The following is a 19898-nucleotide window of genomic DNA, read 5'->3' on the forward strand; positions in this document are numbered from 1 at the left end:
GGGTTACTTAGAAGACATCCCTAGAGCCTCATTTATATTTTCCCTTCAAATTGCAGCATCCACAAGTAGAGGGAAATGGAGACAATATCTCTCCCACAATGTACAAACGCGGTCACCAGTCCTGGGTGCGCGCTGTAGTGCTCGTGGTGGGTGATACAGTTTATAGTGACAATACAGTGAAGTGCTGTTCCGGGTTTTATTGCTGGCCTTTAGCGACAGCTCCGGAATGTGTGTAGCCATCTGGTGATTGAATAAACAAGACAATTACTGACAAGACCAAACAAACAAACACTCACGAATACTCTTTCCCCACAGGCAGTAACTACTGCAGCTCTACGTCCTTCTAGGTCATGCACACAACCCAAGCGAAGGAAAAGATTAGCGTTTCTCTGGCCCCTAAATGCTATCCCTCATGACCCCTTGGTAAACGATTGCAGCTGCGTTTATTACTTGCAGCTGCTACCTCGTTTACCTTCCAGGTTAATTTTTTCCAACAACAGAGTCTCACTTCCTTCCAGGCTGACCGACTTCCCAGCCCCAGAAATGAACCGTCAGGCCAGCCCGTCCAGACCCTTCTCCTTTTGCTATTTAGTGCCCTCACAGGTCGGGAGAGAGATTTCAAACCAGAACTCATTGTCTTTCTGTCACACATACATTTTGTTTAAAATGTTTGACAGACACCCTTATTCTGGTCCTTTACTATTGCAAATTAAACTAATCAAACACCAAGTGGGAATACCAAGGAACAGGGAGTGCTGCATTGCTCGCCCACGCCTGCCTTATATGCACATTTCTGATTTCTAACTCGATAAGAAGTTACGCGCTACAGATTGCTTAAAAATGAAAACAATTCAGAGTAAATTAAAACAATTCAGAGTAAATCTAATTGTTAGCACATTTCAGAATCAATAGCCTTTACAATTATTAACCCAGATGGGGGAGACACACTGTTGCTGTAGCCTTCAGCAAGGTATTTTACTTAGATTCCTCCAGTAAAAAAACAAAAAAAACAAGTTGATTGAACTTCTTTCTCAGCAGCCATTGCATTTCTGTTAGAACTTGTCTTTACCCCGAAGCCATGAATTGTTCTATGGAAACAGGGTGTTGGCTTAATTCTTAGCAATGCGGGGCCTCATTTGCAAAAGGTCCTTATTAGCCGGTGTTGGACAGGTTACTAAATCTCTTGATTGAATATGACCATGAGAAGAACAGAAAGCGAGTCAAGAGTTAAACAGACACAGCCATGTCACTGACATCTGCAAATACTGCATAGGTCTACTCTTTCACTGAAAGCATTAACTTATACTTTTATCAATCAGTTTCTCAGTTGGGGGATCTGGTGTTAATGTAGCAGCAGACTAAGCTCTGATCTGGGCTGGCTCGGTAGTTAACCCAGCACTTGGCGTAACTGTGTTTCAGTTTCCTGTCATTTAAGTGATTTTACAATGCTTTCTTGATCGGACACTTGAGGAGTATTTTTGATCTGTAAAAACAAACTTCATTGCTATCATTCCAGGGACTAGCTGTTATCTCTTTTGTTTTAGTCCTTTATCAGTTTAAAGGGGGCGGGACAGTGGTGTAGTGGTTAGCGCTGTTGCCTCACAGCCAGAGTGGCTTACAGTTGTTACAAGATATCAAATAATTTTTACTCACCAATTGTTGTATCCATTTTATGCATTTTTTTTTTTTTTTTTACTGGAGCAATCTAGGTAAAGTACCTTTGCTCAAGGGTACAGCAGCAGCCGTCTCATCCACCTGGGATTTGAACACAACTCTCTGGCCTAGAGCCCTTTTTTTCATACAATCAGCGAAGAAAAATGGTAGTAATTTAAATTTTATGTGTGCCCTATAAATGGTAAAGCGGAAGAACTGGGTCAACATAATTTTACCATGGAAAATAGTTTCAATTAATCTTGAAAGACTGGTTGTAAGTAAAAGCAAAACAACAGCTTCTGACAAACAGGTTTATTTATTTTTCACACTTCAGAAAGTGCATCGAGTCACAGAGACATTCCGCTTCTTTTCCTAAACTCAAGACAAGGTAATGTATTTAGTTATAATTCTTGTGTTACAGAGTTTTTTTTTTTTTTTTTTTAAATAGTGCTGTTCCAGTGTGTTACGTAAGGGATGTGGGTTGTGGTGCATTAACAGACGGCTGTAGTTGGGTTGGAGGCACAAAGCGAATTTAAGTCCAAAAATATCGTAACCTCAAACCGTCTGTTAAAGTTATTTCAATCAATTTGTGAAAACAACAATAACAGACTTGTTTCGACACAAAAAGAGCCGTTCTCAGTGTTTTTGTCATTGAAGTAGCTGAGTAAATCTTGGAGTTATTCAAATAGAAAATTAATACTGTTTTGACAATTTTTCACTGAAATACATGTGTAAAAAAAAAAAAAAATCCATGAGATTTTTATTTATATTTTGAATAATAATACAATACGCAATAAAATAAACAATATTTTGTATCTTTTTTTTAATTTGTGGCAATGTTTTCTGTAAATGAAAGTTCAATTTTATAACACTGTAAGGACGGATGTGCATTACGAGTAACCACAGTAAATAGTGCGTTTCCCCTCTTTACAGACAGTACAGTGTAGGGATATGAAGACTCGAATGCTTCATGGAGTAAAACCGGTCGCTACTCCCCCTGGAGCACTTTACCTGTCAGCTCAGCTCTCCTTACTCTCCCTCACAGAGACACATATTTTAAAGAGGCTATTTTTAGTTTTAAATAATACTCATAATGTTAGAATACGTTTGGCAAGGACAGAAAAAGGACCTAGTGAGACTATAGCCCCCACTCAACAAAGGGGGCTCACAGAGAGTTCTATAGAAATACTAACCAACAGAGTATGGTCTTGAGGGTATAAAATAGTGACTAAAGATTGCCTTTTAATTCCAGCTGTAAATATTACAATTGCAAAAATTTAAAATAAAATAATTCTCACCAACCATCAGCTGCTCATTTGAGAAAATTAAGGTGAGTACATCATTGTCATATTAACCCTTGCTTTATTTATTTCATCCATACTTTTAAATGTTATTTATTGTATATTCATTTTTATTTTGTTATTTTTTAACATGTTGCATGTTTTTAATTACAATATTATGTTCTGGCGCATAGGCTGTACAGACTATTAGTATTAGATATCACAAAAACATTGCTGGTGGGTGTCATGGTGGTGTGGTGGTTAGCGCTGCTGCCTTACAGTGCCAGGGTCCTAGGTGCGATTCTGGCCTAGGGGTCTGTCTGTGTGGAGTTTGCATGTTCTCCCCAATGTGTTCGCATTGTGGGTTTTCTCTGGGTACTCTGGTTTCCTCCCACAGTCTGAAGACATGCTGTTCAGGTTGATTGGTCACTCTAAATTGCCCTCAGTGTGTGAGTGTGTGTGAGTGTGGTGCCCTGCGATGGACTGGCGTCCCATCCAGGGTCTAGTCTCGCCTTGCGCCCTGTGTATGCCGGGTTAGGCTCCGGCTCACTGCGACCCTGTAAAGGATTGAGCGGTTAATGATAATGGATGGGATGGATGATTGATACGCTCAGTTGACACACACAGACATCCACCCACAGGCACACACAGGAACTAAAACACAAGCATTTAAACAATGACAGAGATACAGCTCTGACACACATGATTCTACCAACTTTTCTTTTTCGCGAAGGTAGCCCACGGAATTGGGAGGAAAAGGGGTAACTTTCTAGCTGTCGAGGGTTTGACAATGGAACAACCCGGGGTTACTTAGAAGACATCCCTAGAGCCTCATTTGTATTTTCCCTTCAAATTGCAGCATCCACAAGTAGAGGGAAATGGAGACAGTGGGGAAATTTGAGTACAGCATGAAAGATGTCCTAGGACAAGGTGCATTTGGTATGGTATTTAAGGGAAGGCACAAAGAGGTAAGTAGCCTACTGTTTGATATTTCTAAACATTTGTTTATTATTGTCTTTTTATAGATTGTTTTCATTTCATGTAATGTCATTTAAAACTGCAATTCTCTACCGAATTACTCAAATTCAGTACACTAAATCTTCTGGGCCTACTATATAGGGTTTGCTGTCATAGATCGATGTACCTTTTGGAAAGAATATAAATCTATGATAATCATAAAGAATATGCAGATGTGTTACTTTAATGTATAGCTACATTTCTTTGACTGTACAGAATTTCTAAGAAGGAGTTTGAACATTTTGGGACATGCACTAAACAGCGGTAACCAGTTTGCCATGCAGTAAGCCACTTACCTCGTACTGTGCGCACCTTGACTAAGCAGTAAACGTGAGGTAAACAATGCACAGGAAAAGTACCGAGTACTGGGGATTTAATGAATTATGTTAATAGTGGAAATGTATACACCTACATCAAAAATACAGCGAAGAAAGTCACTTAATATGCAAGCTTATTCACTAAAGAGTGCTGACATTTTTGGGTCAATGATAAATTGTCGCCTACAATTGGTCCTGCCGATAATTAGTCCCAGAAATAATTCTTCCCTGTGATAATAGGTTCCCCCTGATAATTGGTCCTGGCGACAGTTCTTCCCTGTGATAATAGGTTCCCCCTGATAATTGGTCCTGGCGAAAATTCTTCCCTGTGATAATAGGTTCCACCTGATAATTGGTCCTGGCGAAAATTCTTCCCTGTGATAATAGGTCCCCCCTGATAATTGGTCGACAATTCACCCCCATGACAATGGGTCCCCAAAACATATTCTCCATATGAACATTTCTTACCATTTGTAAGTGTTTAAAGCTGTTGGAATATCATTGCAAACTGATAATTAATTAGGAACTGCTTGCATTGTTGCTCTCTCTCTCTGAAGTGTGTGGCGACTTCAGCTGTCAGGTCTCGTTCTCTCTCTGCTGATGTATCAGTCACTTTGCATTGCTTGCGAGTCACGTGGTCTGCTTGGGAATTTGCAAATTGAGACTCAAATATGAGCCAATAGCCTAAAGAGCCATTCACACTGAACACAGCATGCATTCTGCCTGTTCTGCAGTTGTCTGTTGTTACGTCATGGCTATATGTACTGTAACTTTTGGTTGTCAAACCCACAGAAGATACAAAGCTTAGTAAAAATATATATTTAAAGTATTGTCACCAAGTACAGACAAGTTTCAAAGACACGTGCTGTCTAACATCTGTTAGCAGTGGTACAACACGAATGGAGAATTCAATTTGGTCCAAAATATACAACAACAACAAAAAAAGCTGTACATTTTTAAAAAGTTTACAGTTTTTGGAGTTTAAATGAATGTATTTTAATTGAAGTGGAATATTCTTTATTAAAAAGTGTGAAACACTGCGATGGACTGGCAGTGTCCCATCCAGGGTGTAGTCCTGCCTTGCATTGCCCTGTGTCTGCCGGGTTAGGCTCCGGCTCACTGCAGTGACCCTCTAAAGGAATAACCGGTTATGATAATGGATAGATTGATGGAAAAAAAGTGTTACATGAATGCACCTGATGATATATACAAAAGTGCACATGGATGAAATGAATGTAAATGAGGTACATATTTCATTTTTCTTTTTTTACAAGAAAAACGGTGAAGTTGCCATCAAATGTATACACACGAAAAACCTCTCTTTTGATCAAACTTACTGGACACAGTTAGACAGGGAGATACAGATTTTAAAGGTAAGAACATTGGCAATTTTGTTTTCTCTGTATTTGCCCATGGTAATAGTTTCCTTCACAATTAATGTTATATCATGTAACAGGGCGAGCAGCCCTATACAGATTTATTTATTTTTAGATCAGGGTTATTACTGTATTTATAGATGACGGCGTAGCCGATTTTGTTTGTATTGTTTAGTAGCGTGGATGGCTAGCCCCATCCATGGTAATTTAAAAGCTCGTGCAGATTGTGGCCGAGGGGTAATGGATTAATTACTAGCCAGTTAAACCCCTCGGCCACGCTATAAAAGCCTGCAGCTCGCTGCACTCGGGTGGGTGTTAGCAGGAGAGAGTGAGCGAGAGGAGTGAGAGAAAAACAAAACAAAACAAAACAAAACAAAACAAAACAAAACTTTATTTAAAACGATTCCAGTAACAGTGACAGCAACTGCCCAGCCTGACCTGGGATCGTATTATTTTTGGGTTCGTGACTTGTTTTGTTTCAATATTTATTTTGCTCTGTGAGCAAGTTACTTTTTGTTCAAACCTTTTATTTATTTTTGTATTATTTAATTAAAAGGGCGCAAGCCTTTTAAACTGCAGTACCTGGTGTGAGTTTCTATTCCTGCTTCTGTCCTGATGTCACACCGCCCAGCCACCCTGTCACATATCAATACAATTATTATTTTTTTTTCCTTAGGGGCTGAAACATGACAATTTTGTGAGATTGTATGATTTCCAGGTAATATTAATTTCATATGTCTGATCATTTTATAGGGGCGGCACGGTGACGTGGTGGTTAGTGCTGCTGCCTCACAGTGCCAGGGTCCTGATTTCAAATCTGGCCTTGGAGGTCTGTCTGTGTGGAGTTTGCATGCTCTCCACAATGTGTTTCTCCGGGTACTCCAGTTTTCTCCCACAGTCCAAAGACATGCTGTTCAGATTGATTGGTCGCTCTAAATTGCCCTCTGTGTGAGTGTGTGTGTGTGTGTGGTGTCCTGCGATGGACTGGCGTCCTGTCCAGGGTGTAGTCTCACCTTGCATTGCCCTGTGTCTGCCAGGTTAGGCTCCGGCTCACCGCAACCCTGTAAAAGAATAAGTAGTTAATGATAATGAATGGAGTTTTCCATATATGGCATATAACTACATGTCACTCTGCAAAATCTTTGGTTGAATAGGGTGTCTGCACACCCAAAAATATTAAAACCCCCTGGTCTAGACAAATAAACGAATGCCAGCCTCTGTGTAGATATATACATATACATGTGGTAATAATGGTCTTACCACACAACCTGTCAAGGGTTATTTCTTATGTAATACATATGCAAAAAAACAAATGCAAACTTTTATCACATGCATCATTTTTGTTGAAATTGATTAAGATTTAATTCTGCCGTTCCCTTTAACAGTGCTTGGCATTCACACTCATCTTTACCTGCTTTTCTTTTTTAGAAAACATCTAGTTGTGTCTATCTGGTGATGGAGGTAAGTCACCTTTCCCATCTGTGTGTGATTAGTATGCTTTTGCTCATTAATATATTGACATGGTCGTTAGCGCTGCTGCCTCACAGCTCCAGGGTCCTAGGTTCGATTCCAGCTTAGGGGATCTGTCTGTGTGGAGTTTGCATGTTCTCCCAATGTGTTCACATTGTGGGTTTTCTCCAGGTACTCCGGTTTCCTCCCACAGTCCAAAGACATGCTGTTCAGGTTGATTGGTCAATCTAAATTGCCCTCTGAGTGAGAGTGTGTGTGTGTGGTTCTCTGCGATGGACTGGCGTCCCGTCCAGGGTGTAGTCTCGCCTTGTGCCCTGTGTCTGCCGGGTTAGGCTCCGGCTCACTGTATTGACTCCTCTAAAGGATTAAGCAGTTATGATAATGGATGGATGTATTGACTCCTTGTCTCTCTATATAGAGTCTATATGTGTGTATGTATGTATTTCACTGTATTGACTCCTCTAAAGGATTAAGCAGTTATGATAATGGATGGATGTATTGACTCCTTGTCTCTCTATATAGAGTCTATATGTGTGTATGTATGTATTTCACTGTATTGACTCCTCTAAAGGATTAAGCAGTTATGATAATGGTTGGATGTATTGACTCCTTGTCTCTCTATATAGAGTCTATATGTGTGTATGTATGTATTTCACTGTATTGACTCCTCTAAAGGATTAAGCGGTTATGATAATGGATGGATGTATTGACTCCTTGTCTCTCCATATAGAGTCTATATGTGTGTATGTATGTATTTCACTGTATTGACTCCTCTAAAGGAATAAGCGGTTATGATAATGGATGGATGTATTGACTCCTTGTCTCTCTATATAGAGTCTATATGTGTGTATGTATGTATTTCACTGTATTGACTCCTCTAAAGGATTAAGCGGTTATGATAATGGATGGATGTATTGACTCCTTGTCTCTCTATATAGAGTCTATATGTGTGTATGTATGTATTTCACTGTATTGACTCCTCTAAAGGATTAAGTGGTTATGATAATGGATGGATGTATTGACTCCTTGTCTCTCTATATAGAGTCTATATGTGTGTATGTATGTATTTCACTGTATTGACTCCTCTAAAGGAATAAGCGGTTATGATAATGGATGGATGGATGATGGTCCTTTATTCACAGACTTTTTTGTGTACATTGTAAAATGAATAGTGCATAATCTTTAGTCATAGCTTTGATGCATTAAAGTGTGTGAATCACTTATAGTTATAGCCTAAAATCAACAGTTTGATTGTGATTTTTCTTATAAAAAAGAACATGATCCTACTTTCATTTACAATCCAGTTATACTGACAATTTCTGGTTATTTCTATTGACACGCACTGTGTGTTTTGAATCTTTCTTTTATGAAACATACTGTTTGTACAATCAGAACGAGCATAAAATAAGCTGTTTAATGGTCTTTTATTTCCATGCAATGTTTTCTGTGAATTTTTGCCTTTGTACTTTATTTGATGAATTATTAAAGTTCCCCACTCATCACTTTTGTGTGTTACATGTTCCCATATGTCACTACAACTGTTTAAGTAAGGGGTGTGTATTATTTATGTATTTTTGACATCCTGACCATTTTTTTTACACTATTATTAAATTGCAGTCTTCTACAGCACTCAGTTTCCAAGATGGCTTTCTAAACATACCCTTCAGATGAAGAACTTCAGAACTACACTTCCCATCACTCCCATTATAGATACATGAGTAGGAAGATGATGGGAAATGTAGTTCTGAAAAGTTCTTCAAAAGGGTACATTTGGAAAGCCATCTTGAAAACCGAGCACTGTAAACCAGTTTAATCAGGATATCAAAATATATTAATAAAAACAGTATACACATCTTACTTAAATAGTTGTAGCAGCATTAAGTAAACAGCTTGAGGTCCCCTTTAAGCTCCTGTGTGGTAGTTATCTGATGTGATCCTGTTTGATTTGTTTTTTTCTTGCTAGTATTGCAATGGAGGGGATCTGGCAGACTACCTGAAATGTAAGTTACATCTGAAAACTTTGATACCTGGTTTAGTTTGTGTATCTCTTTTTAAACTCCTAGTTTTAAGTTTTTGTGTCAAATACAACTAAATGTCCTTTGAGAGGTGATATGATTGCTTTTTATTTTTGTAATAGAAGTGCTGAAAGCCAGGTTACATGTCCATCCATCCATCCATTATCATTAACCGCTCAATCCTTTACAGGGTCGTGGTGAGCCAGAGCCTAACCCAGCATACACAGGGCAATGCAAGACGAGACTGCACCCTGGACGGGATGCCAGTCCATCGCAGGGCACCACACACACACACACACACTCATACAGAGGGCAATTTAGAGTGACCAATCAACCTGAACAGCATGTTTTTGGACTGTGGGAGGAAACCGGAATACCTGGAGAAAACCCATGCGAGGCTACATGTCTTTAAAGTTAAATGTAGAACATATAGCTTACTAAAGGGTTAATTGTACAGGATATTGCACTCTGTTATTTCCCCTCTGGCATTACAACATTAGTGCACAGGGGTGTTCTTAGGAAAAACATGCCAAACTTGTGGAAAAACGTTGGTGTTTTTGCAAATAGAAACTCAGCACCCTGACAACACAGCAATTGTGAACAGAAACGAACGATCAACTGATTTTGAGCAATTTTCGAGCGGAGGTGCAGTGCGACATCAAAGTAAATAAATCACTTAGTAATAGGAAAGGATATTACATGCGTCTCTTAAACACCACTGAAGTACTCCCTGCCTATGAAGTTACATATTTTCTTAATTCAAGTAAACTGGACTTAATATATCAAAGTGTTTAATGTGAGGTAGGAGAGAGTGGATTAGCTCCATGATCTCAGCACCGGTCACTCTAAATTGCCCTCTGTGTGAGTGTGGTGTGTGTGTGTGTGGTACCCTGTGATGGAATGGTGTCCCGTCCAGGGTGTAGTCCTGCCTTGCATTGCCCTGTGTATGCCGGGTTAGGCTCCGGCTCACCGCGACCCTGTAAAGGATTGAGCGGTTAATGATAATGGATGGATGGATGAAAAACTAAAATAAAAGATCATGTTGATTCAACTCCTGGCGATGGTTTTCTTTAATTGAGGTTTTGTTCACTTTTTTTCATAGCCAAAGGGCCCCTAAATGAGGACACAATCCGTCTGTTCCTGCAGCAGATCACATCTGCCATGAAGGTGCTGCAGAGCAAGGGAGTCATCCACCGAGACCTCAAACCACAGAACATCCTGCTGGCCCTTACAGGAGGGGACAAATCCAACCCCAGAAACATTCGCTTGAAGATTGGTGAGCTACTGCTCCTCCCCCTCCTCCTCTCCTCTGCTCCTCCTCCCCCCTTCCTCCTCTTCCCTCCTCCTCCCACCTCCTCCTCTTCCCCCTCTCCCCCCTCCATCACTAGTGACATGGTCTAACTATTAGAGGACCAAGAAATTGAGCCCCATAAAGACTAACACCACATTGCTATTCCTGCCTCACTTCCTTTCTTTTACCCTACAGCCGACTTTGGGTTAGCCAGATTCCAGCCAACCAATATGATGGCACTTACAATGTGTGGTACTCCTCTGTACATGGTGAGTGCTTTACCACTTTGTATGGCTGTTACTATTGCTAGGATTTGCATAGGCATTAGATGCATAGTATTATTGATGGTAATATTTTAAGCTGAGTTTGCATGTTCTCCCCAATGTGTTTTCACATTGTGGGATTTCTCTGGGTAATCTGGTTTCCTTCCACAGTCCAAAGACATGCTGTTCAGGTTGATTGGTCACTCTAAATTGCCCTCTGTATGAGTGTGTGTGTGGTGCCCTGCGATGGACTGGCGTCCCGTCCAGGGTGTAGTCCTGCCTTGCATTGCCCTGTGTATGCCGGGTTAGGCTCTGGCTCACCGCGACCCTGTAAAGGATTAAGCAGTTAATGACAATGGATGGATGGATATTTTGCTGTTCTGTTGCTGTTCTGTGCATAGCTGTTCTGTCACTGTGCTTTCTGTGTTTTTTTTTTCCAGGCTCCTGAAGTTATAATGGCAAAGACCTATGATGCAAAAGTTGATCTATGGAGTATAGGAATCATAGTGTACCAATGTCTGACTGGCCAGGTCCCATTTCAGGTGAGTCCACATGCTGTTGTGACATGTTCACTTATTGCCTATTACCGGTATACCAGATGAATCCTGCTGATTAGTATTGTGCTGAGGACAGTTTCTAGCATCACATTGTCAATCCGGTGTGAACCCTGAACAGTTCACTGCTAGGTTTCCAATGTTCTCTGTGCTATTCAGTATTTGTATCAAGTGAGTGACAGACGCTGTTATTGGGCTGTTGTTATGCTGCTATTCGAAATACTCTGGTATTGCCTGCATGTAAACGTAGTCACTGCTAATGTTTTTTTTTCTTTTAGTGTGTCTAAAGATATTTTGTGTTTCACACCCATCTTAAATACTTTTGGGTTGATAATTTTCAGGCTAGCAACCCTCAAGAGCTCTGTCGCCTCTTTGAGAAACACAAGACTCCCAAGTAAGTATATTTGCTTCACACCCCCTAACATCTTTCCTCAACTCCTCTTAGATTTTTACCCATGCTTTTTCAATTTTTCTGCCATGTTTTAGTAATCAGATTTTCATCCACTGCGATACTTCTACCTGTGTACCTAGGACCCTGGCGCTGTGAGGCAGCAGCGCTAACCACCACGCCACCGTGCCACCCATTTTGTACATACAATTACTCATTTATACAGTTGGGTTTTTACTGGAGTAATCTAGGTAAAGTTGCTCAAGGGTATAGCAGCAGTGTGTCCCCCACCTGGGATTGAACCCACACAAGACCCTCCGGTCAAGAGTCCACAGTCCTAACCACTACTCTACACTGCTGTCATATGTTACTAATCCTAAATATCAAATGTATTCTTGTTGTTTTAAAGAAACACTGATTTGTTACCAGTTACCTATTCACTATTTAAACTTTTAACAGTACCGTTGGCCGTTTTTGAATGAATTTAAAATGTTAAATAACTACGTGCCTCTTTCTTTATGCCAGCATCCCACAGGGGATCTCCACTCACTTGCGCCACCTACTGTGCGGGCTGTTGCAGTGCAATCCTAAAGATCGCATTGAATTTGGTGGGTAAATTTTATTTTGTCAAGTTTTCTTCAATATGTTGTATCATTGAATTTACATAATATATCTCACTAATTCTGCGATGTACTGGCGTCCCATCCAGGGTGTAGTCTTGCCTTGCGCTCTGTGTATGCTGGGTTAGGCTCTGGCTCACCGAGACCCTGTAAAGGATTAAGCGGTTAATGATGATGGATGGATTTATGGATCTCCCTAGTTTTACATACACACTAGCCCTTTAATACCAAAATCAATGTTAATATAAACTGTCTTTGTAATTTAAACTGCATTCGACAGAAAATTTCCAGAGGTGGAGAACAATGACAGGGAAATTTGTGAAAGTCTGTGCTATTACTGCATAGCTTTACTTTCATTTGCCATCATATTGCATCATATTGCCTGCACCACAGTTATCTCTAGTCATTGACCACCAATTATCATTATTGTTTGCATTCATAAAATTGATTCCAAGTAAAATCATTTCTGCTTTTTGTGACGGTCTGCTTGCACTAGAGGCTTATAAATCTCTTGCGTTCTTACAGATACATTTTTCAGACACCCATTCCTCGGAGTGAGCTCACCCAAGAAAAATTGTAAGTGAAATTACTGAACCCATATATTATTATAACGGTACAATTGTTATACTCCTTGGTTAGAGTAGAGGCTGTTAGGAGCAGAATTTCTTTCCCATGAAGTCCCACTCAGCCGAGACAGCGTGGAACTCCCAATCATTTACTGTGGACTGGTAAAAGCTTCCAGTCTCTCTACTGTTGTCAAGGGAACGTTATACACTGTCAATGACCACAGAGGAGAGGAGAGGGGAAGAGAGGGAGAGGAGGGAGAGGAGGAGGGGAGTAGAGTGGGGATGAGAGGAGTGGAGAAGAGTGGGGAGGGGATGAGGGAGGAGAGGATGAGGGAGGAGAGGATGGGGGAGGAGAGGAGGGGGAGGAGAGGAGGGGGAGGAGAGCAGAGGAGAGGGGGAAGGGGAGCAGAGGAGAGGGGGAAGGACAGGAGGACTGGAGGAGAGGGGAGAGGGGAGGAGGAATGAATTAGTTGTGTTGCTAGAGAATCACAGACATGTATTGCATAATTACGAACTTAACTTTCCAGCCACCTTCTCCTTCAGTTACATAAACTTTTTTTTTTTGGGGGGGGGGATATCTGTTTTAACTCACACGGAGTTCTCAATTTATTCAGAAGTTTCAATTCCATTTCTCTCTCTTTTCTCTCCAGCAAAAGAAGCTGCCATTCAAAGTCGACAGGCTCCAGAGCCAAAGACCAGAGCTGACTTTTTAAAATGTAAGAATTCTGTTTTCACTAACATTTGATTGAAAGATGCGTCCCTCCATTTTGAGAATAGCTGACACTCCAGAACAGGGAGGAGTGGAGCTTGAGGACAGCAATTTCCAACCCAGTGCAGATTGTTTTTCAGTGATTTGATTTTTCTAAGCATCTCTGTCCTTTAACCCTCCTCTTCTCTTCAATCAGATTACTGTCAGCTCACACTGGACCCCAACACAGCACATAGAGAGCTCTGTCTGTCTGAAGGGAACAGAAAGGTAACACGACGGAGAGAGGTCCAGCCATATCCTGATCACCCAGATAGATTTGACATATTGTACCAAGTGCTTTGCAAAGAGGGTTTGTCTGGGTCTCCCTGCTACTGGGAGATTGAGTGGAGTGGCAGGGAGGGGGTAGATATAGGAGTCGCATATAAAGGAATCGACCCGAAAGGAGAGGACATTTCCTTTCAGCTTGGACACAATAACAAGTCCTGGAAATTGTTCTGCTGTGATTCCAGGTACTCTGCCTGGCAGAATAACAATGCATCTGAAGTAAAATTATTCTGCTCCCCCAGAATAGGGGTGTATCTGGACTTTACTGCTGGCACGCTATCATTTTATGGAGTCTCTGGAGACAAAATGACCCCCCTGCACAGATTCCAAACCACATTTACTGAGAAACTCTATCCTGGGTTTTATATTTATTCTGATTCCAGTGTAAGAGTCTGCAAGCTGAAGTAGCCATCTGTTTAGTGTTTGAATGAAGAGGTTCATTTCTGAGTGAATTTCTGTTGACTTTCTTTTTTCTGCATAGCAATGGCTTTCAGTGGAAGGTTGCTGGACTCTCAAGCTTAGTAAAACTGTCTCCCACAATAAGAATGTGTACTCACTTCCACAGCATCTTCTTATCACAAGGACTGGTGTCAGCTAGTTTGTAACTTATCTTGAGGAAGAAGTTTTGAAGTCACAACACTCTTTGTCTTGCAGAACTTTCTGTTCAAACCTGTGATGTGCTTTTAGTACACACCTATTCTTTGCTTAGTATCACCACTAACATGTTTATATGTGCTTGTATTTGTAGTCAGCTTTAAGACAGTTTGTACACTGTTCTTCCCTGGTGCATTGAATAAAGTACTTTGTAGTTGGTAACCTGCCTGGGGTCCTGAGTCTCTTTGAGTAGCGGAGAAGAAATCCACTACATTGAAGAAACTTTCATTTTTCTCTTTCTGTTTTTTTAAAACGGGTGGCGTGGTGGTTAGCGCTGCTGCCTCACAGTGCCAGGGTCCTAGGTTCGATTCTTGCCTAGGGATCTGTCTGTGTGGAGTTTGCATGTTCTCCCAATGTGTTCACATTGTGGGTTTTCTCCAGGTACTCCAGTTTCCTCCCACAGTCCAAAGACATGCTGTTCAGATTGATTGGTCACTCTAAATTGCCCTCTGTGTGTGTGTGTGTGTGTGTGTGTGTGTGTGAGGGACCCTCTGTGGCTGCTGGTTGATAATATTGAGATATCAATATGTTTATATTGTAATGATATTTTATTTTAAATGTAAGTAGGAATATATTATTATTGCTATTACACTGGCATACAAATACATTTGCAGGCTGATTTAATACCAATATCAATGTGGTGCTAATATGTTGATCTCGTATTATCATTGTATTTACAGTTACAAAATAAATAGTAATATCATCATATCAAAATAGTCAAAATGAAATAAAATCAAAATAAAACACAAACTACAAATAAGTATAACCCTAATCCATAATAGTTTGGGCTGAGAAAGTAAAATATGTCTCAATAGAATATAAAAATCAATACACTAATGGATCTAATGTGAAACGATCTAATATTTTAAATAGACACATTGAATATCCTGGTGAATCCTTATCGTCTAGGGTAGCTACAAAGAAATGGTTCAAACCCTTACCTGCTTCCCAGTCCTTTCTGTCTCAACTGAGACTATATCATGGCTCTTGTGTTCCTTTTCTGTACAGAGCCAGCAAATACACGTCTGATCAGTTCTGCAGAACCCCTCCAAAACCTTTTGGTGTTCAGCACAAAGCTTCTGCTCCAGATTTCCAATTGCATTGATCAGCTTGTAACCTCACTGTGTGGCTTGACGTGTGTTTCACAGTAAGAGGCCAGGCACGTCAAACAGGATTTCACAGCTTTGAACTTTCTCCCAGTGCAGAAATCACACGGCACATCTCCAGGTCCAGCATAACTTTGAGCAGGAGGAGGATTGAGCCTTCTCTTCTTGAATTCTCCAGCAATTTCAGCCAGCATGGTGTTTCTTCACAGAACAGGCCTTGGGGTAAAGGTCTCTCTGCACTGGGGGCACCTGTAGACACCTGTATGATCAGTCTGATCCCAGCAGTTCTTAATACACCCCTGTCACAAAGACGGCCGGAGTGGGTGGCGTCAGACCAGATGCAGGAAATAAATAAACAGAGAGATGGGGTTTTGGTAAAGCTGAGCGCGTGATTGCGCTCAGCATTTAATAACGGAACAGAAAATAAAAGGTTTGAAACGACAAAAAACACTGGACACGGCACTTGCGCCAAAATAAAGAGACAAACAAAAACGAACACACACTAACAAACAGGGACGAACAAACACGGTGAGTAAAGCAATATTTACGTTCTTTCTTTCTTTCACTTTTTAGTTTCTCCTCTCTCTCCCGTTCTCCACTCACCGAACACCAACCCTGACTGAACGAAATGTGCGTCTATATATACTATTGTGCTGGGATTCAATTACTAATTAATTATTCACTTGAATCCCAGCACGTGAATTAATTCTGTGCAACCCCGTGCTCGCATATTACATTTAACCAGCACGTGAAGTGATTTGTGCTCTCCTCGTGCCTAAATACAAATCTACAATTTAAACACACGTGAAACACAGACCTGTTTATATCCCGTGTACCAATCTATACACCGACATTAACACACGCAACATACACAAATGCACACAGGGACGGGGCACATTGCCACATATACCCCCCCTTGTGCGCAGCACACATGGCCTCAACGGCCACCTCCCCCCTTAAAAATCCAGCAGTCCAGGACAAAGTCTCGGGCTGGGAAGGGAGGCTTCCAGGGGCCCACAGGTGGCAATGTTGCCAGTAGCCAGGCTGCTACTGGCCATGCTGTCAGCAGACGTGCCGACAGCTCCCAGACTGACTCCTTCAGCAGGGGCAGTCCTGGCAGCGGAAAGGCTGCTTGGGGGATGGTCTCCTGACCTCCCCTCTTCTTCGTAGCCGGCAGCTCCCTCTTCCGGGGCTCTGGCCACAGTCTCTTCTGCAGCACAAGGACCTCCCCCACGATCTCCGGCAGCGAAACTGCTGCAGTGGGAGCAGGTCTCCGGACCTCCCCCACGATCTCCGGCAGCGAAACTGCTGCAGTGGGAGCAGGTCTCCAGACCTCCTCCCCCTTCTTCGTGGCCGACAGCTCCCCTTTCTGGGGCTCCGGCCACCGTACTCCCCGTGGTGGAAGTACGGGAAGCAGAGACAGCTCCTGCTGTTCTGCTTCTGGCGGTGGTGGAGGCAGAGGCAGCTCCTGCTCCTCTGCTCCTGGAAGTGGCAGAGGCAGCTCCTGCTCCTCTGCTCCTTCCGGTGGTGGTGGCGGAGGCAGAGGCAGCTCCTGCTCCTCTGCTCCTTGCGGTGGTGGTGGCGGAGGCAGAGGCAGCTCCTGCTCCTCTGCTCCTGGAGGTGGTGGAGGCAGAGGCAGCTCCTCTGCTCCTGGCGGTGGTGGAGGCAGAGGCAGCTCCAGCTCCTCTGCTCCTGGTGGAGGTGGAACCAGCAGGCATTTTCCCTCTGCTAGTGGCTTGGGTCCCAGAGCTGTGGAAGCCCCGACTTGCCTCCCTTTGGGCTGTGGACGCACCGACTCCTCCCTTTTGGACTGTGGACGCACCGACTCCTCCCTTTTGGGCTGTGGACGCACCGACTCCCCCCTCTTGGGCTGTGGACGTTCGGGCTCCCCCCACTCAGGCGTAGGACGTTCGGGCTCCTCCCACTCAGGCGTAGGACGTTCGGGCTCCTCCCACTCAGGCGTAGGACATTCGGGCTCCTCCCGCTTGGGCTGTGAAGGCAAAACCAGCAGGCATTCACCCTCTGCTGGTGGAGATGGGGACAGCAGGTACTCACCCTCTGCTGGTGGAGATGGGGACAGCAGGTACTCCTCTGCTGGTGGTCCTGCTACCTGGGCTGCTGTTCCGTTTATGGTTGCCTCCAGGTAGCTGAGGACAAACTCCACACCTTCCTCCAAGGTGTTTGGGGTGTGTTCCTGCTGATAGGCCTCCCATCTCTCACTGTCCATCATCCACAGGGCACGGACGACTATGGGCAGAGACTGGGCCTCCAGCCCAGCATTCTCCAGGAACCAGCCCCGTAGTTTGATGGCGTCCTCTGCCATTATATATAATTTTTTTTTTTTTTTTTTTTTTTTTTAAACAAAACCCCTCCTGGTCTGACGCTTGGAGGCGCGGCTATCCCACGATGACACCACGTGTCACAAAGACGGCCGGAGTGGGTGGCGTCAGACCAGATGCAGGAAATAAATAAACAGAGAGATGGGGTTTTGGTAAAGCTGAGCGCGTGATTGCGCTCAGCATTTAATAACGGAACAGAAAATAAAAGGTTTGAAACGACAAAAAACACTGGACACGGCACTTGCGCCAAAATAAAGAGACAAACAAAAACGAACACACACTAACAAACAGGGACGAACAAACACGGTGAGTAAAGCAATATTTACGTTCTTTCTTTCTTTCACTTTTTAGTTTCTCCTCTCTCTCCCGTTCTCCACTCACCGAACACCAACCCTGACTGAACGAAATGTGCGTCTATATATACTATTGTGCTGGGATTCAATTACTAATTAATTATTCACTTGAATCCCAGCACGTGAATTAATTCTGTGCAACCCCATGCTCGCATATTACATTTAACCAGCACGTGAAGTGATTTGTGCTCTCCTCGTGCCTAAATACAAATCTACAATTTAAACACACGTGAAACACAGACCTGTTTATATCCCGTGTACCAATCTATACACCGACATTAACACACGCAACATACACAAATGCACACAGGGACGGGGCACATTGCCACATCCCCATACAGTAACTGTGTCCACATGGAATAGCGACTGGGTCCTTCAATATCTCCAGACACACTGGACAGCTGAAGTGATCCTCTGACCACAAGTTTGAAGCCATTCTTGCAGCAGCGAGGCAGAGAGATTGATGATTTGACAACAAACTGTGCTGATTTCCTGCAGTTGTGTAAAGCTCTAAGGCAGGATTTTGGACTGAGGCCAGATTTAGACAAGCAGGGGGAGCAGAAACTGATAATTCAGTGTGAGAGGTGCAGAGAGGAGAGAGTTAGGAGTGGGACTGTCACAGTAACCCTTCTCTTTGTTTCCACCAAGTCCCTCATTTAATAATGAAAGATTGATTCAGCACAGTATATTATATGATACCGTTTCTAAATCCCCCAACAAATATTACTATTAAAAGATATACATTGACTGCACTGGGCTTTCACTTGTGTACAAAAGAGACTGAACTGCTCTCTCCCTAAGAGAAAGGGTGCTCCCTAGAGTCCAGTGCAGGCTTGAGGCATGGAGACTGAACTGCTCCCTCCCTCACCCCTAAGAGAAAGTTGCTCCCTCCAGATATTCTGAGAAGCTGACATTGTTTAGCACAAGCTCAGTATTATCAGAGAGGGTATGTACGTTACTGACATACTGTACTTATTTATACAGTGCTGATTTTATGAGTGTTGAAACTATTTTTGGCAATGTGCCCCGCCCCTCTGTGCATGTGTGGGTTATATGTTACGTGTTGTGTGTAAATGTTGGTGTATAGATATTGGTGCACGGGATATAAATGGGTCCGTGTAACACGAGTGATTCAAAATGTATATTTGTATTTAGGCACGAGGATTGCACATTACTTCACGTGCAGGTAAAATGTATTAGTATGTGAACACGGGGAATTGCACTTAATTCACAGGCAGTTGTACCGAGATTCTAATTGAATGATTGACTACCAATCGAGTCTCGGTACACTCTGGGTTGTGTGTTCAGGGCGAAAGAACGGGAGAGAGTGAGGAGAGATAATTATAGGCAATTGCTACGTGGTATGTGTTTGTTTAGTATTCGTCCCTGTTTGTTAGTGTCTGTTCATTTTGTTTGTCTGTTTATTTTGGCTAAAGTGCCGTGTCTTGTGTTTTGTGTTCAAACCTTTTATTTTGCAATAAACTGGCGCAAGCAAGCGCATCCATCATTTCATTTCACCAGTCGTGTCTGTATTTACTTCCTTGTTCTGACATCACCACTCTGCAATCCATGACACTATTGTATACAGAACAGACACTCAAAG

General features: G+C 42.5%; 1 protein-coding gene across 3 annotated transcripts; it reads left to right on the forward strand.

The window, feature by feature from the left end:
- Window positions 1-1124: 1124 nt before the first annotated feature.
- LOC117432943 (serine/threonine-protein kinase ULK1-like) lies at window positions 1125-15446 on the forward strand. Of its 3 annotated transcripts, XM_059016326.1 has the most exons (15): window positions 1125-1820; window positions 1988-2041; window positions 3793-3901; window positions 5542-5640; window positions 6320-6361; window positions 7072-7104; window positions 9077-9113; window positions 10231-10404; window positions 10615-10688; window positions 11123-11224; window positions 11578-11630; window positions 12150-12232; window positions 12770-12820; window positions 13461-13526; window positions 13716-15446. In XM_059016326.1, the coding sequence occupies exons 3-15, from the start codon at window positions 3812-3814 to the stop codon at window positions 14249-14251; spliced, it is 1440 nt and encodes a 479-aa protein (XP_058872309.1). In that variant the 5' UTR covers window positions 1125-1820; window positions 1988-2041; window positions 3793-3811; the 3' UTR covers window positions 14252-15446. The 3 variants fall into 3 exon arrangements, with proteins under 3 accessions (XP_058872309.1, XP_058872308.1, XP_058872310.1); XM_059016325.1 differs by having other exon boundaries at window positions 1126-2041; XM_059016327.1 differs by lacking the exons at window positions 1125-1820; window positions 1988-2041 and adding an exon at window positions 2399-2983.
- Window positions 15447-19898: the final 4452 nt, after the last annotated feature.

Source organism: Acipenser ruthenus, chromosome 52 (genome assembly GCF_902713425.1).
Source record: "Acipenser ruthenus chromosome 52, fAciRut3.2 maternal haplotype, whole genome shotgun sequence".
In the NCBI taxonomy this organism is placed as follows: domain Eukaryota; kingdom Metazoa; phylum Chordata; class Actinopteri; order Acipenseriformes; family Acipenseridae; genus Acipenser; species Acipenser ruthenus.

What these genes read in the sequence shown, in the direction of transcription:
- LOC117432943 (XM_059016326.1), top strand. Translation starts at nt 3,812, where the DNA reads ATGGAGACAGTGGGGAAATTTGAGTACAGCATGAAAGATGTCCTAGGA. An exon ending in GTGTCTATCTGGTGATGGAG is followed by an intron (nt 7,105 to 9,076) that starts GTAAGTCACCTT and finishes TTTTCTTGCTAG; the next exon opens with TATTGCAATGGAGGGGATCT. An exon ending in TCTGGCAGACTACCTGAAAT is followed by an intron (nt 9,114 to 10,230) that starts GTAAGTTACATC and finishes TTTTTTTCATAG; the next exon opens with CCAAAGGGCCCCTAAATGAG.